Source organism: Haliaeetus leucocephalus, unplaced genomic scaffold (assembly GCF_000737465.1).
Source record: "Haliaeetus leucocephalus isolate CR32 unplaced genomic scaffold, Haliaeetus_leucocephalus-4.0 Scaffold51, whole genome shotgun sequence".
NCBI lineage: Eukaryota > Metazoa > Chordata > Aves > Accipitriformes > Accipitridae > Haliaeetus > Haliaeetus leucocephalus.
Window position 1 is genome coordinate 381,897 of NW_010972487.1, and position 27,546 is coordinate 409,442.

At 36.8% G+C, this 27,546-nt stretch overlaps 1 protein-coding gene across 1 annotated transcript in view; it reads left to right on the top strand.

The window, feature by feature from the left end:
- The window catches only part of POLN (polymerase (DNA directed) nu), a 104,349-nt gene that overhangs the window by 3,229 nt on the left and 73,574 nt on the right, over positions 1-27,546 (top strand). Inside the window, exons 2-14 of the mRNA XM_010577280.1 lie at positions 431-498; positions 3,705-4,190; positions 4,636-4,826; positions 6,657-6,769; positions 9,876-10,033; positions 16,438-16,506; positions 18,002-18,062; positions 18,272-18,336; positions 19,164-19,247; positions 19,649-19,738; positions 22,909-22,965; positions 23,745-23,798; positions 23,878-23,943. Coding sequence (XP_010575582.1) covers positions 431-498; positions 3,705-4,190; positions 4,636-4,826; positions 6,657-6,769; positions 9,876-10,033; positions 16,438-16,506; positions 18,002-18,062; positions 18,272-18,336; positions 19,164-19,247; positions 19,649-19,738; positions 22,909-22,965; positions 23,745-23,798; positions 23,878-23,943 — 1,562 coding nt within the window. The remainder of the gene's footprint in view (positions 1-430; positions 499-3,704; positions 4,191-4,635; positions 4,827-6,656; positions 6,770-9,875; positions 10,034-16,437; positions 16,507-18,001; positions 18,063-18,271; positions 18,337-19,163; positions 19,248-19,648; positions 19,739-22,908; positions 22,966-23,744; positions 23,799-23,877; positions 23,944-27,546) is intronic.

A 27,546-nucleotide genomic window follows, 5' to 3' on the forward strand; every position in this document is an offset into this window, starting at 1 on the left:
TGTGTGAAGTGTGTGGAGTTCGGGGTTTTTTTGTTTTGTTTGTGTTTGTTTTTTTTTTAATTCTCACCCATGCCCCCAGCTTTATTTTGACCAAGATGGGATGTGTTTTCATGAAAGAAGGAAATATGCATATTTATGGTATTATAGTAATGCCTCTTCTGAATACCATGCAAAATGTTTGTCTGCTTTTTAGCAAATTTGAATTAATTTTTTCTTAATGCGGACAGACCATGCTTTTGCATATGTATATTTAGGAATCTGCAGGGCCCTTTTATTAATCTGAGGAAAATGGTTGTCATGGAAAATTTTATTGCAGTTGTTTTAGGTTTGGTAAAAGCGTCAGTATTGTAATGCTGTATGTAACCTAAGTTATGTGTACTGTTCTCAGATTCATTTGTATTGTAAAATGTTTTCCATTCTTTTTTTAAAGGTATAGAGAAGACAAAAGAAAATAAACTAGGTGATAAGGATGCACATCTGAAAAATGAAAAGGCAAGCGTATTGTAAGATTGAAGATCACTAAAAGCAGTCTTTTTATAGCAGGTTTGAAGTTGTTATAGACTGGCTCTTTCATAACAATCTTTATCACAATATATTGCATACACTTACACTTCAGATAACTTTCATCTTATTTTGCACTTGGCATCTATTCATCTATGAGAGTCTTGGCCCCGCTTTTATAGAAAGTTAGACTTTTGTGACAGATTGATCAGAAATAAATGAGGTTGCCACGTTTAGATAGTTACCAGGTTTAAAAATGTTCTCAAACTTCTGTCACTGAACAATCACTAGCACATAATCACAAAGTGAGCTGATTCATATGAAAAATTACTTTGTATTAGGAATTTTAATTTTTGGTTTAATCATCTCTCTGAATTTGGTGTAATGTGCATGTGAGTGAGTGCCAGCGCAAGACTGGGAATGGATAGCTGCGGCAGCCCCAACTCAGGCTGTGGATATAAGATCCGTTGAGTTGATCAATGAGTTGTGGATACTGCAAGTATACTCCTGTCCTAGCTGCATATTTCACAGCCTTCCTTACTCTGACTCTGGTGCATGTTGCACACTTCAGCAAGTCCATTCAGGTTGCTCAGGATTCAGTAAACTGGTTTCTTTTGTGGGGTGGGATACTTTCCTACAAATTAAATTGGCTCATAGGCATGCAGCTGTGGGTGCACATGGGTAGTAATGGAACCCCTTTTTGTGATGATGAAGTGCTAATTTTGACTCTCTGCATCTAGTGAAATTTTCCTACATCCACATAAATTATGAAACTACATCCTGGGAGTTTTCTCTACTTCCAGCCATGTCATTACTTCTAGCAGAAGATCAGTTCTTCCTGGAAGCTGCTGCTTCTCTCTGTGGTTAGTTGTAGTTCCAGCTGTATTATTCTGACTTGATAATTAAATTGCTTTGTTCTTATTTTTGAACCTCTAAAAGAGAATTGCTTATTCCTGATTCTATAATTACTTGACTATTCAAATTCTGCTGTGTTAAACAATAAAATTATTTGCAGTTTGACTGGAGAATACACTTGAGTGAATTAGTTGTCTTCCTATGGCTCTTAAACATTTGGGCCTTCTGTGATACTATTTTTCCACTTATGGTAACTTTTTATAGTGTTCATTTTTTGATTAGCATTGCCTAAGTCCAATTATTTTGTCTTCGTTCAGAACAACCACCATTCATTTTGGTAGTAGTAAAAGCTTAATTAGCTCCCTTTTTCTATTTACTTAGAAACCTGTTAATTGTACTTTTGCTGTAGAGTTGATTCTGTGAAGTATGTTCTCAAGCAGTCTAAGCCTTTTTCATCTTTTGACTCCATAGATCTGAGGTTTGGGAACACAGGAACTGCATTGAGGAATATTGCAAAACCAGGGAGAAAAAAAAATCATTAGCTTTGTTGTTCTGGCTTGCTCAATCAGTACAGATTGAGTAGAGATGAATGATATCCTTTGATCAATGAAAATTGTTGTTTTGGGGAATGGATGGGAGCCCTGCACAGCAGCAACTTGTGGTTCTTTTGAAGTTTGAAGGCCTTAGTTTTTGGAATGGTAGTGACTGCAGAGGTACTGAAGGAGACTGGCTGTGCTACAAGAGCAGAAAATGTAGTAAATATGAGAGGCTTCAGTTACTTTTCAATGGGAGTGGGTGAATAGTATGCTTATGCATGATGCTGAGACTAAAAATTAGGAGACAGCTGCGTTGTGGAATGGTTAGAGAACTCGCAAGAGAAATTGATTTTTATTTGATTCTGTGTGAGATCAGGTTCAAAATCTTTCTGCTGGAAGATCCTCTGACAGGGACTGTAATCTTTCGAAGGCATTAAAAGATAGATTAGTCGCTACAGGAATGCTTCATTTCAAAAATGGAAATTACATAAAAAGGAAGGAGCTTTTAAAAGAAAATATATGGAATTTCCTCTCCAAAACGGAAACTTTTGTAGGTAGTGTAGGGATTTATTCAAATCAGAATATTGGAGACTTAAAATGAATAGTAAAATCTGTCTGGGAAAAAGAAGTATGGCTAAGCAACAGTATGAAGGAGACTACTAAAAACTGTCATCATGCAAAAAGCTGAACTTACGAGAGTGTATTCTTTTATAGTTACCTCATTTGAGTAAGTTAAATGGAAATATACAATAGTATAGTCCAAATAAACTTTGAGAAGCAGCTTGCAAATGCATCGCTAATAATACATAATTTTTTTAAGTGCCTCAGGATTCAAAAGCTTGCCAGCTCCTGTAAGACCTGTTGCTGATCAAGGCGTAAGAGGAATATTGAGGGAAGATACAACTCTGTATATCTGTAAATAGTTAAACACCCATTTGCCTTGGGGAATCTTGGAAAGGTTGCTGGTTGCCGTTCCAGAGTCCTTGTTTATGAAATCAAGACAGAGGATCTATCTTGGCTGAAGAGGTTGTAGAAGAAACTAGCAAAATAAACAGTAAGGAAATACTAGGGCCAGTAGCATACCAAGGAAATTTCTAAAGGAAATCAACGATGAAGGAGTAGAATCATAACATTACCATACAACTTCTTGTTTGATCCTGGGACTATCTGAAGTAGGAAAGCTGTTCTGGGATTAGTGGATTAAACAGAATAGAATATAATACATATTAATACACCTGATAATACTTCTTCAGTGCAACTTTCATATATATTTTTGTTACGTCTTACAATCTTGTAGGTCGTTTGAAGAAAATGGAGAGATCCAGTTAACTTGGTGTACTTTTTTTTCCAAAGCCGTCATTATGGTCCCTTGCCAGAAGTTCTTTAATAAACTAAGCTGTCATAAAAAAGCTCTGAATATTGAAGCTAAAGAGGGAAATGAATGGTCTCTTCTCTCTTCAGACAAAGGTTGCTAATAACCTAGTCACTATGGAAGACAGGCTATTGGACTAGATGCATCTTACAGTTGTTAACGTGCCATTTTTAGTGTTGGACTAAGACTAAAAAAAACCCCAGTGGTTTTGTATGTAAGCAATATAAATCAACAAAATAATGTTTACTGATAAATACTTGAATTTTGTTTTATGTAGTGTCGTTCCCCTAAACTGACTTTGTTTTGTTTGCATCGACATTTTTTTCATAGAATATCACTTCCTTCAAAGCTTATCTAAATTAACTCATGTCAATTTATTTTTATTTGTCCTAATAAGTTGAACAATTGGTTCACTAAAAAATTTCGAATTTTTCCAGGAGATCCATGATTCCACAATTGCCTTATTAAAAACATCTGCCAGCCCTGAAAAAAGTACTGCTGGTGAGATAGTCAGGACAGTACATACCGATGAAATACTTTGCTGTCAAGATGCCAAAATAGCGAGCAATTACCAGGATTTAGACTTGCCAACATGGGGATATAGAGAAAGAAATCTTTCAGTAGAAGCAAAAAACCTGAAGGATGGTGAAAAGAATATAGCTACTCCTCTTAAAAGAAAGCAAGATGTGCCTACATGTTGTTCAGAGAAAACAAGAAGGTTACCTGTAAAGACCTATGCTTCTTCACATGAAAGAAGATACAACTGCACTTCTGGACAAATGGAGTCTTCTAAAAATTATCCTTGTGATATCAGGAGTCTGGGATGTGAAGAAAAAAGAGAATTGCTTGCAACTATAGAACAGGCAAAGGCTTTTGTAACTACTATGATATTTCAAGATGGTTCTTCACAGCTCAACTCGGAGCAGGTTAGTGAATGACGTGTTTTGCTTAGAGTCAGTTTTGTAGAACCATTTGAACTGTGCATATGACTGATAAACACAAAACCATGTTCATTGGGAGCCTAGAACCTGGACCAGTTTTGTGGTAAACCTTAATGCTTCTGACTACGTTTTATTTTTAGTTACCAAGTAAAACTTAAAAAAAAATGAAACCACTTGGGCTAAACAGGCATTTGTATACTTAAAGTGAGACTGTTTGAATTAGAATATTTTTCCTGCTTTTTACTGTGTTTGTCACTGGATTTTTGTTTCAAGGCTGAAACACTTGCATGCTCCTCTACTGTGTTAATGGTGTATGCAATAACTCTAGCGTACATAATATGTTTCATATTGTAAAATATTTGGGACGTTTTCTTTATGGGATTGCATAAAATCTGTCAGAAGAAACACTGTTGTAATTAATACTTAACAGGTCTTAACCTCATCAGTAAAAGGCGTTGTTGTGTTAGTGAAGAATGGGGCTGATCAACCTTGCCCTCCCAGTTACTCTTCAACTGACTATACTTGGAATGCTGCTAATGAAAATGATAAATTAATTTATGTAAAAACTGAATGGTCGTCTCTTTGGGAACAAGAACAACAGGACCACAAGAAATTTGCTTGGTGAGAGCATGTAGGAAAAAATACAGTTTTGCTTTACGTATGCTTTTAGCAACAGTGATGTTGGTTACATGCCATAGCCTTAATCTCCTTACACGTCAAGCTCATTGAATTTCATATTAGCTGTATTAGTTCTGTGTCAAGCCTGGGCTAGTGTAAACCAAATAAGTATAGTCTATTCCTTTGGGCTCAGCAGATCACTAACTGCAGCCCTGCAGAACTAGGTTGGGATTCTGGTGTGAGGTGTTTACATTCACCTAGAAATCCTTTATGAATAGCTTACAGCTATGTGGCACCAAAAAATATGATTCATCCAGGTTTCTCTTTTTTGTATCTTAACTTCCATTTCCTGAACTTCATTTCTTATCTAGTACGTTTTTGATGGATGTTATTACGGTGAACATCCTTTTTGAGCTCTGCTAATATGTTTAATTTTTTGAGCACAACAGGCTTTTTTAGTGGCTTTTGAGATCCTGAATGAAGTTTTCCTAATATTCAGTAATAATGTTACATCAAAATTACAAGATAGTTTTTTAAAGTAAATGCTTTATGTATCTGTCTAATAGTTGGACTAAATTTAAGAAAAAGTTGGATTATGTTTTAAACTTCCAGTTAATATAACCAAGATCCTTTTTTATTCCTTACTATTAACTTTGAAATAGTATCCCATTAAGGGAGAAATGAGAACTGAATCTGATTCTTAGATATTAATAGTCGAATTTTAAAACTTCATTAGAATGTTTTACAACTTCCAGTAATAACTGCTTTATTGCAAACTGCTGAGTTTGGGTTATTAAATCACAAAGCATTCATTTTAAAGTTGTTGGACTTGGTTGTTAGTTGCATCTCTGCCACTGCTCCACTGTGACTTGAAACAAATCACTTCACTTACCTGTACTTCTCCAGCTGTAATATCAGAGTTATATGACAACTAGTTTAATAACTAGCTGTTGGTTTGAATACAGGTTGTTCTGAATTGAGAATAACACATCAATAAAGCATGTACATATTAACAGTAAAAATTCAATAATAAACAAGTTGAATAAGTGTATTAGCATTTAGATGAAACCTATAAGTAATTATTTGTTGTAAGAGCGGTGCACTTGTTTAGTAGTGGATCTACGCTGTATACAATGATACCTTATGATCTACACAACTTCTAATATGTCCAAAAACTTGGTACTGTGGTTTCACACTACCAGAGATAACTGTGAAAGCTCTATAAAAAATTACTATTTTTCTATATTGCCCAAAATAGAGCTTATAAAAAAAGTCACAAATAATTAGTAAAATCTATATACTAATATCTATAATTGGTAAAATCTATTTAAAATAGTATGGATGTGGGAACTATAGACATTTTCAAAAAGCATGGAAAAATGTGTCAAAGATGAAGCATTCTAGATTTAAATAGCATATTAACACTAGGCAATTATGGCGATTTAGATTGTCTAGTAACTTTTAAATCATGATTTTACAATACTATATTAACTCAGAAGCCTCTCTGATCTTACTTGGGTATATTAAGGTATTACAAGGATGCAAGTTGCTGTTTTGGATTAAGATTGCATTTAATTTTGAGTGTCACCTAAGGATTTGTTTTCTTTATGAATGCATGATAAGGTATATCTGCTAGGATGTTCAATTTATTACAGAATGAAGCTTCAGGTATTATTGAATTGAGAATTTAATATTCAAATACAGTATTCTGTTCTTACAGGAATAGAGAAATGTTAAGTGTTTAGTATTAGGTGCTAATTAAATGTATAAAGTAAATAGATTCACTAAATCTAGTAGCAATATATTGTGTGTTAATGAACTACTTTTGTGCAGGCGAGTGTTGTTTCAAATGCTACATTGCAAAGTTCCGATTATTTGCTTCAACGCAAAAGATTTCCTGAGGACTTTACTTCAAGTTTATGGTAATGAAATTAGCTGGAAACAAGGTAATTAATCTAATCTGTGATCTAATCCTAAAATATCTGTGCTTGTGATGTTTCTGTTAAAATCACTAGGTGTAGAAGTAACTAGATTGGTGGTTAAGTAATATATTGGAAAACAGAGTTTTAGTACCATGCAAAAGAACACCCTTCATGGGGAAGGTTGTGACCAGAGGCTTGGCATGTCAAGATGATGTATTTCTTCTCAGAGTAGGAATTAAATCATTGAATAATTTAAGGATAGCTTCCAATGGGAACAAAAGCTTTCAACACAGTCCTGACTATAGCTGGAAAGGTCAAACTACTTCATGTTTCATGTTCCCTAGAAAAACTTTCTCTGCTCAAGAGAAAAGGCTAAAATAAATTCCAGTGGTGCTCATAGTTGTCAGAATTAGGAATCACTTGAATGGGTCCTTGGTTTTTTGACAGGAACAAATAAGACTCTTTCGTATGGATTTAAAAGCAACTACAAATGGAAGATATAAGATGTAAATATAATGTGTTTTTTTTTCTTGGTTCTACGTATTGGATTATTGCTGAGTGAATTACAAAAATAAGTGTTGACCTTTCAGAAAGGACCTTGTATATGGAGAGTCTTCAGCTTGTGTTCAGCATCTGAGAAGTTTCATGAGTAAATCACAGTAAACTGATGATGATTTAGAACCTGGTGGGAAGATCTACACAAAAGACACTTAGCCCTGGGAATGGGAAGGGGGGGGCGGGGAGAAATATCGTGATGGTACTGGCACTAGTGACAGTTTTATAACCTGTACACACAGGAAATACTAGATCTAGGTTAGATCCTATCTGATGCATAGGACTTGAATCTGAAGTTGCTAGTATCCAAAAGCATTCTTGTGTAGGTTTTTTTAAACTTTGGAAGTTGATGCTTCCTCACCCATTATTTCTGCTATGGTAAAAAACAAAACAAAACCCCTGCCTTTTTTAATGTAAAAAAAATTACATCATGGTAAATCAAGCAAACACTGAAATTTCTGTCTGTCATATTGACTGCAATCACTTGAATGATAGCACTCGTTCTCAAAATAGTGTACTAACCAATGGAATACATACAGATAGAATAGCCCTGACTAGTAAAATATGGCATGCTTTGCCATTGGGATCCAGTAATGTTTCAGAGTAGAAGGACAGGACTTGAGTACAATTTCACAATCTTGAGGAAAGTATGCTTTTATCAGCACAGATTCTTCACTTCATCCCAGCTTGACCCTGGTTTTGCTTCACTCCTTTCAGCTTTGTTCTGTCTTGGTTCTGTATGTGCCGCCTCCTCAGCTTGAAGGTGTCATCCTTGTTCCAAGACTGAATTGGTGGCTATAACTCATTGCTGCTACCCTCACCTTTGGTGAAAATTTTAGTTGGGAAGGAAGGGAGGGATGGATGGATGGGGGTTTGATTCTTTATCCTTTTTCAGCTAGAGACTGTCTTGTGCTCATTGTAAATAGAGATATGAGAAAAGGATCTTTGAGGTATCTCAGAGACTATTTGGTAACAGGATTCTCTTCCATGTATCCTTGGTAAGATGTAGTTGTTATTACTAGAAAAATCAGTGCTCATTTCATGGAGTCTTCACATGAGCTTGTGAATGTCCAGCATCTCACTAGGCAGAGCCTTCCTGCGGCCTCTGGGCATTTTCCAACAGCCATCAGCTGCAAGTGTTACTGCCCATCAGTGAGGCTGAGTTGCTTAGTCTGCCTCTTCACAGTGCATCATTTTTGTTCATGGCAAATATGTCCGTTACAGTTGTCAAAGTTTCATTTAATTCCTGTAGGGATTACTTCCTGCTGCAAGAGCAGTGGAAATCCCGGTGACACATCCAAAGTGTAGTTTTGGAGTGGATGCGGTTTGACATACTTTCTTAAGCTGCACGATTCCAAAGCTAAGACTGTCCTTCCAGTCACAGAAAGACTCTCTTAGTAGTACTGTTAGGATGGTATACTTGAGACAATTTCCGAGGCTGTTCCTTAGCATCTGTTAGTTTTTGAGGTGAATAGCTGTTTGCATTCAGAGAAAAGGATGGCAAGCTACGTAAAATCCTGGTATGAGACCATGCAGAGGAAGTATCCTTCAGTTATCTGGCCACTCCAGCAGAGCTCAAGCTGATTCAGGGACAAGATGCGTCCTTCCCTAACATCTGTTGAGCAGACACATGAAGCTCTTTTCAGCAACAGTTATATCAGTGGAAGTTAACAAGCCTGGTTCTCTTTAGAATAGTCCTGCAGCTGTAATTTGCGTTAGGGACATTAAAGTTTGCTTCCAGGTAACTGAGCCTGTAAGGTTGCATAGCATGGAGTTCTCTATAAATATACCTGTGGGTTGTCATTTGGACTTACTTGGGGGTTACTGAAGAGGATACTTAGATCTATCTTTGAATACATCACAAAGCATTCTAGTACTAGTTTCTTTCTCCTCTTCTTTGTAGTACTACAGTACATATGTTGAGACTGTAGTTCAAAGGGAAAAAAACCAGCACTAGGCTTGCTCCATCCTATGTATCTATGTGAACATGAGAGAAAGCGCAGTGTAAGCACATATGATCCTATAGGACAAAAGGTTCTGATTTGGGGGAATAGTGCATTGTGTACCCATATGTGAATTCATATATACATTAAAGATCTCAGAAGTCTGATTGTGAGGAAGTAAATCTTCTCTCCCCTGACCCCCAATAGCAATCTTGTGGATATCAATCAAGTTAACAGCAACAACAAAACTACCAGAGGGAGACACTCACAAGAAAAACTTCAGTTTGAAATTTTCCAGTGATAAGAAAGAGAGGCCTTTACAGTCAATCTTAAAAATCAAAGGTTTACTTATATTTTGAAACTTGGGGAAAAAAAACCCACAAACAAACCCCCAAAACAAACCCACAAAAAACCCCTGTTCAAAAATATTCAGTATTGAACTTACTCCTATGTAGTCATGATACTGACCATTTGTTATAGCTGTGAATTCAATGTTTAACATTTTCATAGGGTAAATGCTTGTCTGTTTATGATGTGCATCTACAGGAAAGATGGGCAAAACTTTAGAGGTATTTCTCAGCATGGGAGCTAATTTAAATATTTTGATTGTCAGAAATAACTTATTTTTGTAGTTGCTGATAGTGTTGTGTTAGATCCAAGGATTGCAGCGTGGCTGATAAACCCCAGCGACACAGTTCCCTCTTTTGAATGTTTAATACAGAAGTATTTTGAAAAGCCTTTTTCTGTGGGAACAATAAATACAGATACAGACACTTTGAGAAATGCATCAGTAAGTAGTTTGTTTTAAATTGTTTCTGGTTGGGTTAAAAGGGGAAGGAAATGATGAAAGAATTGCTTTTGCTTACAAAATATTGCAAAAAAAAGACAGATAATGCTTTTCTGATGGAAGAAAATTATTAATACTACTTGTTGGAAATTGAATTTTAAAGAAAGGGGAGAAGGGAAGGGTTCACTGCATTCTACCAAGATGGGATCATATTCTCCAGGAACAGTTGAAAAATTGTGCTTCAAAACTGTGAAGTTCAGTAACAATATTAATTAATGTATAATCTTTGTGTAGAATCTAATGTATGATGTGATCTTTTTTCTTTCCACCTCCCTGCAAACTGATTTCCAGCTTTCCTTTCCAAAATGTCTAGTGCCTTGTTCTCTAATTCCTGTGAACTTGTAGCCTGTATTTAGTTAATTATTATAAACAATTTTCCCAAATTTCACAGCTGGTAAGGATACCACATCATAGGCTGAGGAACATTAGGGAGTCAAATGTGAATCTTCAAGCATGTGTATAAAAAAATCTGTGAATTTTTACTCTAAGTAAGAGAGAATGTCTGATGAACTTCTTGAGATGTTATTCCCAGCACTATAGAAATGTCTTACTGTCTGTTGAAACTTAATTTACTGAATGTTACAAAATTTTGATATTTGTATTTTGGGGCATGGTGATCTACTCTGGACACAGCCTTCAGAAGTTGTTTGAATGGTAAAAAATAGGTGTGCAGCAACCTAAATGATGGCTTTTTTGGAAACCTTTAACTTTTCAGAGATCTTGCTTGTTCAGACACAAGTATTGTAGCATGATTGTAATAGGGCTTCTAGGATACAAATCCACAGATGTCAAGTGGGCTTAGAGCATGGGCAGAGGTCAGTAGTATCAGCACATACCCATCAGCATAGACATTTCTGAGAAAACCAGAGTCAGTTTCCTTTAAAACACTAGCTGTAAACTGCAGTTGTTCAGAAGCTACTTGATGATTTAAGCTGTTAGTGTAGGGAATGGACAGGCAAACAGGCAGAAGCTATAAACTTGTTGGTTATTTCTATATGTGATATCCCCTCCTGTGAGTCAGCATCCTTAATCTTCTCTCTTTCCTTAGCTTGACTCCGTCTTTTGTTCTTCATATATCATATTTATTCTTAGTTACCATTTCTCAATTTTGTCATCCTGATTCCCACCTCTGAGTTAAATATTGAAGTCCTCCTTCCTGCCCTACTTCAGGTCTAGTTTGCTTCCTTCCCCAAACCATCTCCAGTGCCTTTATGCTGACTTGTTCACCCAAGTCCTGGTTAATGGCTCCCTCTAACATCCTGTGACTATTCCCCTCCATTCCTTATGCAATTATTTGTTCCCTGGACTCTCCCACTTTCTTTTTGGCTTCTCTGTTTGCTCAGTGAGTCCCAGTTCTTCCTAAGAGTCCTAGCTCTTTGCCAGATTTCTCTCTTCAGCCTTCTTTCTCTGACTTTACTGGTAGGTTCCTAACAGTTGTCTGTACTCCCAGAGGGATCCATGCCAGGTGATCTATCATGTCTTGTGCCCCACTACTTCAGTTAAGCTCCCTCTATATCGTACTAGTCTTTTCCACCTGGCCTAGTACTTAGAAGAATGATTACTATTTTATTCTGTAGCCCACCTCTCACCCACACACCTCTCTAGCACAGAATATACACTACTTGCTGCTTGTCTGTATATTTGATGCTGTGTCAGAAGGCTTAGTAAAAGGGGTCATAGTCCATATACCTTGAAACCTTTGCTGAAAGAAACAGGTGCTAAACATCGTACTGCCTTGTCGTTGCTGCATTTGCTGATGAGAAATCTTGGTGTCAATTGAAGCCTGTCGTTGGGCTTACTTCCACCTCCAGAATGGGATCAAGTAAGCTGTCTGTTGCTGAAAGTGTAGTATTTCACAGACAGCTCATTTGTTCCAGTACCAGTGGGTATGGACGAGGTTTCTTGGAGACAGGTTGATGGCTTTTCACTGAAGTATGGGCCTGCTTAAATTAATCTGTCTGGGGTAGAGGGAAGTCCTCACTGATAGGACTAGACTGTTATAAAAGAAGGATGACTACCAGTGGATCTAGGTACTTCAGCGTTGAAGAGAGCCCTCTGCATCCTACCTTCAAGGGCCTACTGTTTCTCAGTCTTGCAGTCTTCAGGTCTGCTGTAGGCCAAGGGGAAGCCTGTACAGTAGGTGTCCGTATTGTCTACTCACAAATGACCAACACAAACAACGCTGAAGTTGTATAGGCTAATAGCCCTTGAGCAGATGGGGAATCTGCATGGGCTGTCAGTGGAATTGATTACCCCTGTTACCTCTTCTCTGCTGCTGGGGCTTTGCCAGGACATGCTTCCCACTAACAGACATCTGATTGCCTAGAATCTGTTCAGTTTTATCTGCTGTTATCTTGAGTCATATGGTCATTTCAAGATGAGAAGAACTATGATCCAGGCTTAAGCGTGTTCCGAATGACTGCAATGCTAGTGCCCCTTTGTTTTATGGTATGTGGTAGGAAAATACGTCTGCAGCAAAGATTATTGCAAAACTCGGGTAATTCTGTTTTTAGCATGAAACATAACTTCTTGTAACTAATAGGTGTCTCCCACGCTTCTGTTATGCTCAGCAATTCTCTTATCTTAAAATTAGTTGGACCAATATGATAAAGTTCCCATGATGGTTCTTTCCCAGCTGTGTACCAGAATGCATGCCTCTATAGCAATAATGTGTTACAATTTGTCCTAATATAAACTAATTTTCAGTCAGTTCTGGTTCTATTGTGTTTGTACAGCAACAAGTAATTTGGATTCCTTTTGCATTCTGTTTGGATCAAATAATGGATGAAGCATTGCTTTTGTCAGTCTGCATCTGCTGTAATGCTTTCGTTCCAGACTTCTGTATTTCTTCAAATAATGGGGCTGTTTTGCAAACAGTAGGCCAAAATTGTGAGTTTTGTGTACAAGGCAGATTTTTATACACTGTTTGGAGGATGGGTTATGTTTACCTCTTGATTTACAGCTGACTTTCACTGTCAGGACACAGGATCAAGTGTTTGGATGTATTGGTGTCTCAGTCCGTGCCTACCCTCAATCCCTAGAAACACAGGCAGGCAGTTCTGAGAGTCATCATGAAGACAAGGAGGAGATAATGGCATCTAGCTCAGGGAGCAATTCCTGCAAAAGACCCTGTTCAGATGGAAAAAGGTGTCCAGAGATACCTTTTCACAAACTCAGAAGGGTCCTTACCTCCCTGAAGAGAGAAGGAAGATCCTCCTCTGTCTGTTAATTTTAATATGAATTTAATTTTTATTTCTTTTAGAAAAATCCTTAATTTGGAGATCTATTTAGACTATATAGACCCTTCTTTAGGAAGGATTTTGAAGATTTCCCAACCACTTTAATTATTCTTACCTGCTTTTGCTTCAAAAGAACTACCGTTCTGGCTGGACATATTAAAAGCCCCGGAGGAATATATTTCTTTTGGAGCAGATTTTTTCTCCCAACTGTAGGTATTTTGTGAGAGCAGTAAGGTAAGAAACCTGTAGAATAGCGGCAGGTCTGTAGCAGAGAGACTTCTGCAGCTCATAGCATGAGGGTCCCTCTTGGTGTTCCATCAGCTCCAAGATAGGAATGCAAATAATAAAGTGAGTGTAGAATAATTAGGATTCCTTTAAAATACACATAGGGTGTATGATAAACCTGAAGATAGATTGCCTACAAGATGCCTAAGAAACCTTCTCAGTGCTTTTTCAATTGAGAAGCTTTCCATGTGATTTCACGGCCATTTGGTTTCCTGTCAATATATTCTTTTTTAAAAAAACTTTTCTACTGTTCTTGACAGAAAGATGTAATTCACTTGGGAAGCAGATTTTAAATTTCTTTTCAGCACTGTCTATGCGTATTAATTTAGTAGAAATTATCTCGGAATACCCTGTTCACCAAGAATTTAGCCAAATGTAGGTCAGTCTTCAGCAATGTGGCTATTGAGAAAGAAAGAGCGAGTGTTAACAGATTATCTTCTAAAGTGGTTAGGGTTCTGTTGGCCTCAAAACTGATCTCTGCTCTGATGAGTCCTCCATGTGATGTACATTACAGTCACGTTGTCAAACATAAAATAGTAAGCTTAGGCATCCTGCAGTTCTTGCTATTGTTGTTTTTTGGTTGTTTTTTTTTTTTTCCCCAAACTATCGTGGACAGAAATCTGCAATCAGTACTGCACTCTGTCTGGGATATTTATCTTCCATTCTGGGTTTCTCTGCTTGCTCAAAATTCCATAGTCTTATGGAGTTTAATGAAGGTTTTCCCTGTCAGACTTCTCTCATCAGTCTTTCCTGTCAGGGTTTTTTTTTCTTCTTTTTTCCTTCCCATTTATTATATAAAACCAGAACTATACTAGAATCTTTCTTAGAAATCTTAATTACACTTTAAAATAATGCCTTATGTCAAATGAATCTCATTTACCTTTTTGGATAGTCAGATGCTGAGCTCAGGGTATGGAACTCTAGAGGATCTCACTAAATTGAGCGAGCATAAATTGAAAGTAATGCATGCAGAGTAGTTTCAATTTAAGAAGAGATCTTGGAATCACTGTTGCCAGTTTTATGTTGGTTCAATGTGTAGCAGCTGCCAAAGAGCCAACAAAGTATAGGCACCATAAGGAAAGGTATTGATAACAAGAAAAGGAACATGATTTTTTTGCCATAAAAAAACCTTGGTGCACCCACATCTTGAAGACTGTTCAGTTTTGGACTCTGCGTTTCAAGAAAGGCACAGTGGGCTTCTAAAAGGTCAGAGGATGGAACAGCTGCTTTATAAAAAGGATGTGGAAATATTTGTTGTTATTTAAGATGGAGATGGAAAGACTGAATGGCACTGTACTAGCAGTTATCTAAATTATTATGAAGACAGTGGATAAAGTGAATGCAGTGGTACTATTTGGCAAATCCTGCAGTACTAGAACTGTGAGTCATTTGATGAAACTAGGAGGAGATGGGGAGATGGTGTTAAAAACTGATAAATTTTTTTTGTATGTGGTTAGCTATGAAATCTGCAATCTAGAGATAAACAAGAAAATCTTAAACATATTTTTAAAGCAATCAAAACCTGGACTGTCCCTTAGAGATGCTAGTCTTAACTTCATGAAAAAATTTTGTAGTCTGCAGATTAAGCAGGTTCCATTAAGCTAATTGTTCTATACCTAGCGCACATGAAAATAATTGATATAAGATTTTCTTTGTAAAAACTTTTATGTTCTCCTCCTGCACCTTATTCTTCTAAACTAAATAAACATGATTAATCTCTTTCTCTGTAGGTCATGTTTTCTAAACTTACTATTATTTTTGGTTCTCCTCTTTAGCCTATCTGACATTTCTTAATGTCTGTCTTGAAGTATTGTGGCCAAGTTCAGAAGTATTTATCAACACAGACTAAATGCCTCTTTTTACACAAATAACCCTTAGTTTAATTTCACTGGTTTATGTAAAAAACTAAGAACAATCATAACATGTCATACTTAATTCCATGTAACCTGATTTCCTGCCTTCAACACAGACCAGTATGTGATTATCGGGGAAGAGTACATGGACAGGCAAGCGCGTAACTTTAGTCCTCTGGAATGCTGTCCAAGGTTCTATAGTTTGTGGTCCAGGAATTTTATGGGACAGTGCTAGTGTTTTTGCACTTAATGGCTTGGATGTAAATTTATTCCATAATTTTGATTGTTCAGCCATCATTGAAGATACAGGGTGCAAGAAAGAAAATGTACGTCTGCAGCATTTTTCACATTCCCATCTTTCCTCACAGGAATTTAATAATGAAAAACAGCATTTTATTGTTTACATTTTATGTATTAGCCTGATAAACAAATTTAATAGGTTGACATTAAGTTTATTTTTAGTGACCATGTTCTTGGAGCTAAGGATTGTATTCTCAGTGTCTGTGTGCATTTCAAAATGGTCTTCTAGCCAACTGAATGAGGTGGCATGGCTCTGTGCAGAACACTGCTGGAACAGAAGGGAAGGAACTGAATAGTTCAGGCACAGAAGAGTGGCAGTACTGATAGGAGAGAGAAAATTGGAAGGAATTTTTCTTCATTTTACAAGTAGTAGTAGAATTCTGACTTCAAGTCAAAGGGAGTCTAGTGATACTATTTCTCCATACTCGGTCTGTGGAAAATGTAAATAAAGGAACAGGTAAAATCTTGAATATTCATGATCTGTACTGCTCTGTTCATGAATTCTGCTTGTCAGAGGTCTAAGAACATTACTCAAATGTTAAATATAATAGGAGACATACAGAAAAATATCTTGATATAGCTTAATCCCTTTTAAAATATATAGTATTCTGACTATTTTTATGTTAGCATTAAAACTTGTTTGTTTTTTTTTTAAATTTATTTATATCAGTATCAAAATGTAGGTGTGAACTTGGAGAAGCTTTATAATGTAATGATGGACCTTGCTCATGACTTACAGGTAAGATATAAAAAATAGTTACTCAGATGTAACTTCGGAAGTATTGTCATGAATTTAAGAGAGTGAATGATGTGCTTCTCATTCAAATCAGAATCTCTACTTGAGTTAAATAGAAGGCTTCAATCCTTACTGGTTTACAGTGCTGGTCAACATTTAAAATAAAGTTGCCAATCAAATTTGCCATTTTTTCCAGAAGGAGGAAATGGTTAGTCTCAAGGTTAATCTTTAGAAGAAGCTTTTCCTCTGCAACGGTTAACCAAATATTTAAATGAAGATTCTAAGAACAGGAAATGTTCAGAATATTATGACTTTTCTTTTGGCATTTTAAAGCTATATGAAACAGTCTAAAAAGTGTTAACAGAGTTAAAACAGAGTGTCACTGGGTTTTTTCAATGTATTCCTTGGGTACAAAAACTCTCAGCATATCTTTTGCTCTAGGTTGTATTAGCCAAACACCAGTCAAACCCTGGAACAGGCTTCCTAGAGAGGTGGTTGATGCCCCAAGCCTGTCAGTGTTTAAGAGGCATTTGGACAATGCCCTTCACAACATGCTTTAACTTTTGGTCAGCCTTGAAGTGGTCAGGCAGTTGGACTAGATGATTGTTGTAGGTCCCTTCCAAGTGATCTAATTTATTCTATTTTAGCCCTTATTGCAGTTCGGAATGCATCTTAAGAAGTCTTTTAGTGTTTTTTTTTTGTGTGTGTTTGTTTTCTCCCTGTAATCATATACCTGGAAAAGTGTCAGAATTTAGGGGTATGCTCAGGTTCTGATGGAAGGTACATCATAGAATCCTAGGGGTTTTCCTTGAAATTGATGGTAGGAAGTGTAGGGCTTAGACCATTAGTTGATGGAGCTGTATTGATCTGGATATCTAAGTGGCCCAGCAGTATGATGAAACAATCTGTGAAGGAAGGCAAGAGCAAAACACCAAAGGCACAGAAATACCAAATGCACAGAAACACTGAGAGACAGCCTACTGGAGGAGTTTTTAGACAAGTGTTGCTGACCGATTGCTTCAGTGGTTAGAGAAAAAACAGACTTCCTGTTCATTGTAACTAAATTGGGTACATACCTGTATCATCTTTTATTTTCTTCCTAATGAAGACAAAGTTATGAATTCTGAATGGTTGCTTAATTGTTCAAGTGAATAAAGAAAAAGGGATAACTGTATGTTCTGTTATAATGGATCTTGCTCTAAAAAGAAACCATTTAGAAAAGTGAGGTATGTATATTTATTACTATTCCTGTACAAAATGATTACTATTACAAAATGTGTTACTATTCCCCACAAAATGGAGTGATAATGGGCTACAGTATTTAGATACTGTAATTCACACTAAGTAGTATTTCATTCCACAAACAGTGTTGCCATATGAAAAAGGATTATACAGAAAGTGAAATACTGCTTACTGGAAAATAGATCCACATAATGACACTACTATATGTTTTAAGATTAAAATTGGCTGAAGAATTTATTTGTATCTTGCTTTACAGGTTCAAGGTTTGTGGAAATTATTTTGCACATTAGAGCTTCCACTTATCAAAATTCTGGCAGGTATGAAAGTTCAGTTCAAAATAAGAATCTTCACTATTTTCACACAGCTGCTGACTATGCTCAAGTAGAATGTTATACCTCAGAATAATAAATGTTATCTTAGCCTTGTAACAGCTGTGTGAGTCTAAGTTTCCATTTTACAGTCTATGAAGCATGTAAGATCGAAATTGTCAACTGTAAGTGTTCTCAGTACATAATTGTATTTACAGTGATGGAAACACACAAAATACATGTGAACAAAGAAGAACTGAAAAAAACATCAGAGATTCTGGGGGTAAATTTTGTCTTTATTTTTTCTTTTGGAAATTTTATAGCATCATCTTTCTGCTTTTACTGAGGATAAGTGATTAAAAAGAGGAGGAATCTTTTTGTTTTGTCATGTTTGCATAACAGTTTGGCGTTTCTAGTATTTTTATTATTATAAATATAACTAGTGATATTTACATTTTAGGATACTTCCATGTTTATTTAGGCAAGCAAAAAAGAGACATTTGCTTCATTAGCCTTGCCACAGAAATGAGATTGCTTTGCAAAATGCACAGGTCCTTTTGGGTTATGTGTTGTAGAGTAAAAATTGTAATGACTCTTTCTGAATGTACAGTTGTCAGTAACCATCCTCCTGAGAAATGATAGATATTTCTCTCTCTCTTTAAAAATAAAACAGTCTTTAAGACTTACGTGTTCTGAGAGTTCTAAGTTTGCCATTTCCCCATTGATAAAAATAGCTACAAGAGAATCCTATTTTGTGGCATAAAATGTGACTAGATAATAATAGTGGTCTGACAGATTATTAATTTACCAGAATAATTTGCACAGCTGTCTTTCTCACAGATCTCTATAGTCTTCAGTAACCTAAATTATTTTCCCACAAATGTTGGTACTTTTTAGTATAGTAAATCCCCTTCCCCCGTCATGAAGAAATATAGATTAAAGAGTATATAAGCAGTCTGCTAAACCAGATGTTGATAGCCAGCAATGATTGCACATTATCAAGTACCATATTTTTAAATAGAAGTCCAATATACTCATTAACCTAGGAAGTAGCAGATATTTAAGAAAATAATGATGTAAACAGAATAATTCTGATGTACTAATTTATAGTTGCGACTCAAAGAGCTTGAACAGGAAGCTCATCAAGTTGCTGGAGAACAATTCCTTTTGACCAGCAGTAGTCAGCTCAGAGAGGTAGTATTTATACTAGTATTATTATGTAAGTTCTGTAAATTGTTATTGATACAGAAGTATTATGAAGCATATAAAATTGTCCTTAAAACTTAAGAATTCTTTTTCTTTGATATTAATTATCTTATTTTCTGATTTTAATGGAGGACATCTGGCAATGTTGGATAATCTGTATTTGAATGTATTTATATAAATTATGCATTTGATTTTAGTAAAAATACTACTTAATAGCTCAAAAATAAAGATTTGATCTTTTCAATTTTGTGTTCTCTTTACTACGGTATGCTCTATTTTCCTTGAAATCCATTTTCTTGACTTAAGTTCAGGCACCAAATAATTTTCCTTTCTGTTTTCAGCACTTGAAACACTGAAACATTTCTCTTGTGTGTTTTTTCTTACTGTAGGTACTATTTGAAAAGTTAAAACTGCATGCCCTGTGTGAGAAAGTTCACAGAACTGAAATACAACAACTTGTGTCCACCTCAGAAGTTGTGGTGAGATGGGGAGGGGTTTAAAAAATATCTGCATGATTTAGCAAAACTTCTAAGATATATTCCAGTGAAATTGTCATTTATCTAAAGTTTTCCTAACAATCTTTATTTATTTTTGTATTGTACTAATCACACTTCATTTTCTTATGCCAGAAATGAAAGTTGCACTCTGTGATGGGGAGAAACTAACTAGCTACTGAAGCTAAACTTTAGCTATAAACCAGGGTTAAAAACTTTAGTACAAACACGCATGTATGGCCATCTTCCTCAAAGGAGGGAGACTTTCTTACTGGTCAGATTTTGATAGCTCAGTGTGACTGACTGGTTGGGTGAAAGAGACCACTGGTGAAAGAAAAGAACATTAATGTAAAATCTGCTGGTGAAGGAAATAGCAACCCAGACTTTCTCTTTGCCATCAGGAGATTTGGGGTAAAACCATGTTGCCATCCTCTTATGGACCTAACTCATTCATTCATGCTAGTTAAACGGGTCTGTAGAAAATTATTTGATACCTGTGGTTTGAATTGGGAGTTGTCACTTTCTTTGTATGGTCCAGTGTTTTACTTGTTGTGTGCATGAATTTTCCTCAGGCTTTTTATTTTTCCCTCTGTGGAGATGCTTTTTTCAGTAAGAGCAGTTGCATTTGGAGTCAGATCTGCAAGATCTTGGTAGAATCTTGTTCCCTTAGAGCAATAATGACCAAAGAGTTTCGATACTTTGATACATCTGTACAAGAGATGAAATGTATCTTCAGATTCAGTGCAATAAATACTGCACATATGAAGCTTCTCCAGTTCTTCTGTTAGTGTTGGAGCAGATAATTTTCAGCAATGCAGACGTTCATGTGTGATCCCACGCAAGTGCAGAAACCTGCCAAAAACATTTGTCTAAAAACGATGAAGTCAAGACCAAACTGCAGGCTTCTTGGTAACTTGAGGCAAATATGGATGCCCCTTCCTTTTCATAGAATCATAGAATCATTTAGGTTAGAAAAGACATTTAAGATCAAGTCCAACTGTTAACTTAACACTGCCAAGCCCACCGCTAAACCATGTCCCCAAGCACCACATCTACATGTCTTTTAAATACCTCCAGGGATGGTGACTCAACCACTTCCCTGGGAAGCCTGTTCCAATGCTTGACAACCCTTTTGGTGAAGAAATTTTTTCCTAATATCCAATCTAAACCTCCCCTGGCACAACTTGAGGCTGTTTGCTCTCCTCCTGTCACTTGTTACTTGGGAAAAGAGACCAACACCCACCTCCCTACAACCTCCTTTCAGGTAGTCGATAAGGTCTCCTCTCAGCCTCCTTTTCTCCAGAATAAACAGCCCCAGTTCCCTCAGCCGCTCCTCATAGGACTTGTGCTCCAGACCCTTCACCAGCTCTGTTACTCTTCTTTGGACATGCTCCAGCACCTCCATGTCTTTCTTGTCGTGAGGGGCCCAAAACTGAACATGGTATTCAACATGCGGCCTCACCAGTGCCGAGTACAAAGGGACAATTACTCCTCTAGTCCTGCTGGCCACACGATTTCTGATGCAGGCCAGGATGCTGTTGGCCTTCTTGGCCACCTGGGCAACGCTGCTGGCTGATATTCAGCTGGCTGTTGACCAACACTCCCAGGTCATTTTCTGCTGGGCAGCTTTCCAGCCACTCTTCCCCAAGCCTGTGGTGTGGCATGGGGTTGCTGTGACCCAAGTGCAGGACCTGGTGCTTGGCCGTGTTGAATCTCGTACGACTGGCCTTGGCCCATTGATCCAGCCGTCCAGATCCCTCTGTAGACCCTTTCTGCCTTCAAGCAGATCAACACTCCCACCCAACTTGGTGTCGTCTACAAGCTTACTGAGGGTACACTCGATCCCCTTGTCCAGATCATCAATAGATCATTTTGTTAACATAATAATAGTAATGGAATTCCCTCTTAGAAGAGAAGAAGCCTCTGTGTAGCTGCACCAGTTTCTGATTTGGTGCCACAATGGTACTGCTCTAGTTTACATGGGAGTCAAAGTACACAACTCATTGCTGATGCATGATCACCTCTTGGGAAGATAGAAAGGTAGTATTTGTTTCTCATGTGTGGAAGAGGAAATTCAACTTTTGGGCCAAGTGCCTGAACTACCAGATACAGTCTCTGAGGTAATGTCAACAGTATAACCATAAAAATCACACACTACTCAAGGAGAAGGGGGTTTCATAGATCAAATATGTAATCTTGGAGAGTGACAGAGAGCCTTGGGAGATGGGAGGGTTCAGTGAAATAAGAGTGCATGTCATCTTTTTGTGGGAACATAAGATTTATTGCAAGTAATCAAAGCAATGCTTTTATCTAGTCCAGTACTCTCTTTCCAACAACTGCTGAGACTCGGTTATTTAGAGAAAGGTAGGCTGAAACCTTCCAACTGATAAATACTAGATAATTAATCTTAATATGTTGTCTCTCCCTGGTAGCAAGAAAAAAACTTATGCTTTTAAATCTCCATTCTGGTACAGTTGTACCTATTTTTTACCCTGAACTGTTGTAGTTCCAGATATTTTTGTTGTACTTATAAATATCCAATCTCTATTTTAATAATGTCATTCTTTTTCTTAACAAAATGTTATGGCAATTTACAATCAAAGTAATCGGAAACGTGCTTTATTTTATTGCTTTTGGATTTGACAATTTCAATTTTTCTTAAAGGTGTCCTGGAACTTGTATTAGGGGATGAACAGGATAAATTTACCTGTTGGATTTTGTGTGTGTCTGTGTATAAATATGTATATATGTATTATTTTGTATGCTTTTATCATGTTCTCTCTTGCATTGATGCTGTCTAGCACAAAAAGTAAACAAAGGACCATAAGTAAGCACACCCCTCCCCCCCACCCCCATGCCCATGTTTTCAAAGTTGTTGTGGAAAAGTTTTTATGTCTGCATGTCTTTTTGTCCCTGTCTGGGACAGGAAGGGAAATGAAACAGGAAGGGGTAATCGCCAGCCTTCCTGCTGAAAGCAGGAAAGAATGAAGGCTTCATTGGGCCTAGGGTGAGATTGCTTGAAAGACTTTAGTCAGTATTTTGTCCATTTAGCTTGGCAAGAAAATTTCTTCCTCCAAAACTTATTCTGGTAAGATTGTTAAATAATATTACTTAACAGAAAAGGATACCAATAATTCACATTCTTTATTTTGCAGCTAAATAAGTTGCAAGATCTTCATCCTTTGCCTAAGATAATTTTAGAATACCGTCAGGTGAGCTGATATTTTTCACATAATGTAGTTGCACTGAAGCAAAGTTAGCAAGAAAGATAACTTATTCACAGCTAAATAAATTTTTAAAAGTTGGCTCTAATGTAAGTTCATTCAAATATTCATTTAAATTTTGAAGTTGTAGGTATTCTTAAGGGTTTTTAGATTTAATGTTTTTCTGTTTTGCAGTATGTTAGGTTATAGCTAGCAAACAACTCTTGCAAAAACAATTGAAAAACTTCACTGTTAAATTTGTCTAGTGCTATAAAGCATACTCTTAGGGCAAAACATTGTTTTTTTGAGTTCTGAAGAAATACTCTGCAGAAAGTGAAGGAGATAACTAGTTATGGGGTTTTTGAGGTGACAAGGCTCCTGAAAATCCAAAATGACCTAGTTAGTCTGCTTTCACACTTAATGTTTGGGTTTTCAGTGGATGAGTTTCCAAGATTTAAAAAAAAAAAAAAAAGTGTTGGCGGTTTTGTGTGTGTGGCTTTTTTGTGTAGTTTATTGACCTGGGGATAAGATGTAAAAGAATAAATTCCAGTAGTTCATTTACTAGTATCTGCAAAGACCTGGCTTTAGGGTATAACTGAACTCTTACCTAATTTATGCTAATAGGTCAAGCTATTAGTGAGTATACATCCATTACTTACTAAGATAAAAGTGTCTTTTAAAAAAAGTCTACAAAAGAATTTAATATGCATTTGGAAATTAAGGTCTTTAATTTGAAAAGTCTCTTATTTTTATAAATAAGCATTTATTTAAACTTTTATGTAATTTAGGTTCGTAAGATGAAATCAACTTATGTGGATGGACTACAAATGTGCATGAGAAAGGTAGAAGTATAAAAAGTAGCCTGTAAAATGTGGTATTTCAAATAAATCATAAAAGGATTTTTACTTTACTTGACTACAGGGATTTATTTCCTCTACATGGAATCAGACAGGAACTGTGACTGGCAGACTTTCAGCCAAACATCCAGTAAGTGAGCCTATTAGAAGAATTATGGTTTAATTACCATTAAAAATTAATATTGTTTATATAAAATATGTAATATTTTTAACACAAAAAATGTTGTTTTCATCTAAGTCTAGCAGTTGCCATATTGTATGTAAATGGTGGACAGAAAAAGCTTATTAAATGGGTGGTTTACTCTAGAACATTTAGTCTTATTAATATTTTCTGTTATCTGTGGATCAGAATTTAATATTATTACCTGAAGTTTACCTGAAGTAGAGGGGTAGAATTGTGAGCCATGCATGAACACTCTAGACTTCCTGGAGTTCATGAATCACTCCTTGTAAAAGATTGGTGAGCCCTGGAAGGTACCCTGGGGATTGTGGAAAAAAAGGAAGCTCTTTTCTTCTAGAATTTGGCTTCATGTCTCATAGCAGCGAAGGGCTAAGCTGGCTATGCTGTTGCTCGGAAGTCTTGCCAGATGCTTATATGGCTGTGACACTTGGGCTCTTTGTGCTGCTTCTCTTTTCTTTGGCTATAATGATCTCTGTGTACATGCTTGTGGCTGGAATGTGTTTTATTTTACTTTCTGGATTGCTAAAGACTTGGGGGTTTTTTTTGCCAAAGTGGCCTTTTAAAGGGCATATTTGAATGTATTTTATTATAACATTTTACTTGGGGTTTAGGAAATATACTGACCTGTGACTGTAGGGACTGGTGAGACCTTTTGCGTTCCACTTCTGTCACAGCCTGTAGCTGCGTGGATAAGTGTGCAGGACCTGGTATGGGAGGAGACAGGGTCGCAGACTGCTTCAGGGGTCAAGTCAAGGCATAGGTGGGGGAATAGCAGTAGAAAAGTAGTGACTGCCTACCTGTGGAAATGTTCTGTTTGGTTTAATCATGGCCTTTCTTAGCAAAGACCTGACCTCTGGCCCTGTGGGAGAGGGGGAATAGATGCAGAAGTGAGACTTGGCTTATGAAGGCTAGAAGGAATCCATGAGGCTGTTGTCCTTTTAACTTGTGCCCAAAAGTATTGTCAGTTCTTATCCATGCAAATTTGAGTGCTGTTTATCTCTCCATGCCTCATACTAGCCTTAAGCTTCATGGGTACCAATGTCATTAGAAGCTTTCTGAAGTTTTGGGAGAAAGGCCGTGGTCTTCTACAGCTCTATGCAGGAGTAGAGAGGTTAGACAACAGTTATGTTGTGACCACTTTGCATGGGTGGGCTCATGTGGCACCTTGCGAGTCCTGACCGGTATGGTGACTTTTAGAGTTCTAGCAGAAACCTGTCCTGGGAGGTTTTCATCCTCACAATACTGATGACTTCCTTAGCTCTTCTTTTACCAGTCTTCACAGTTCAGATTTCATTTATATCTTCCTACCCTCATGGTATATATTTCCATACAATTTGTCATCAAACAATTTATAGGAAGTGTTTGTGCTTTTTGCTGAGTGAAAAACAAGCGTCTAGGATTCTGAATTAACAATAGGATGGAGGAGTGTTACTGCTGCTCCTGCTTCTCATGCACCCAGATGGGGGAAAATGATGGGAGAGAATGGAAAAGATGATCATGAAGGTCACAGTTTGCTAAATATTCTGATGGGATGCACAGGCCTTTACAAGTCAGAGCTGAACAGACAGCTGTCTTGAACAACTGCATACAACACAAGATGACCTTTGGCCCATCATGCTAACAATGACACATGAAATCTACTTTTCTTAAAGCTTGTTTTTCTCCAAAATAATGCCGCTAAATTTAGCATCCAGGGTTGCCTACAGCTGGCTTTTCCTCATAAGGAAAAACATTGACATTGCTTTTTTTGTGCAAAATGTTTATGGAACTTATACCACCTGTTTCTGAATCATTTATTGATATGGAATATATACTGCCATGCCCAATCACTTTACTAAATGTTAAAGGATTAGGAAGGTTCTTGCCAGAAATCATAAATATTGTAGATATTTTTGCACTTATGTCCTGGTTTTGGCAGGGATAGAGTTAATTGTCTTCCTAGTAGCTGGTATAGTGCTATGTTTTGGGTTCAGTGTGAGAAGAATGTTGATAACACACTGATGTTTTCAGTTGTTGCTAAGTAATGTGTAGTCTAAAGTCAGGGATTTTTCAGCTTCTCATGCCCAGCCACCAAGAAGGCTGGAGGGGCACAAGAAGTTGGGAGGGGACACAGCCAGGGCACCTGACCCCAACTGGCCAAAGGGGTATTCCATACCGTGTGATGTCATGCCCAGTATATTAACTGGGGGGAGTGGGGACGGAGGGGATTGCCACTCAGGAACCAACTGGGCGTCAGTTGGTGGGTGGTGAGCAATTGCACTGTGCATCACCTGCATATTCCAATCCTTTTATTATTATTGTCATTTTATTAGTGTTATTATTAGCATTGTTAGTTTCTTCCTTTCTGTTCTATTAAACTGTTCTTATCTCAACCTGCAAGTTTTACTTTATTTTTTTTCTCTGATTCTCTCCCCCATCCCACTGGGTTGGGGGGAAGTGAGTGAGAGGCTGCATGGTGCTTCGTTGCTGGCTGACGTTTAAACCATGACAAGTTACTATGATGTTATATCAAATTTTAGCTGAATATTTGTTGAGGTAGTTTATTTTTAACTTTGTTTTAAAACGCTTCAAGGAGTGATTAAAGCAAAAGATAAGTGTAAATCAGATAAAGTAAGAATTCAAATAGGAGGGATTTACTCAGTTTTAAGGGGAAATGACAAGACATTAGGTAGAGAGCAGGATTTCTTTTTCAGATAAACTCTTCTGTGATCTTTCAGACAAATCCACATCTGGTGTAAGGATGATGTATATTTTTGGCTTTATGTGGGTTTCTCTCAATAGATAAGCTTATTCACATGAATTTTTATTACTTCTGTGTTGCAGCAACTTAAAGGGGGTTTCTTGGTAGAACTTTACTTCAGTGTCTCTCCATGTATACATCTGTTTTAGTTTAACTGTGCACTCCCTTTCTTCTCATTTGGTTTCTTCTACAATATGTGTGCTGCATAATTAATGCATTTTTCCCAAATAACAAAGTGTTATATAATAACATAGTACATTGTTAAATAGGGACACATTTGATATTGTAGTCTCCTGCTATAGCATTGTAACTGTCTATTTGCTACTCCATGAAAATCTGCATGTCTGAAACCTAAAAGTAAATGTATAAACCCTGAAATTCTTCAGTCAAACTATTTTGTCATATATCCATAGGCTAGTTATTTTTTCCACTCTATGATGGATTGCTTCTGACTATTAGGGGAAGTTAATTAGGTTTATTATTTGAATATGTTATTTTTAATTAATTTTTGTATAAATATATTAGTCTTGTCTACATTAGGATACTTTATTATACTGCATATAGATAACTTTCTTATTAAATATATTTATTACATTCATAAAGACTTGTTTATGTTCTCCAAACCTACCTTGAAATACCACTTTCAGCCTCTCACCTTGTAAAGCAAAAATAAGTCATGACAGAGGTAGAAAGGCATAAAGCCAATTAAGATCAAGCCTCTTTCAGAATGAGCAGAGAGAAATCCTAACTCGACATATAAAGATTGCATATAATTGGATGTTATAATTTGGTTTAAGGTACAAACTTCAGTG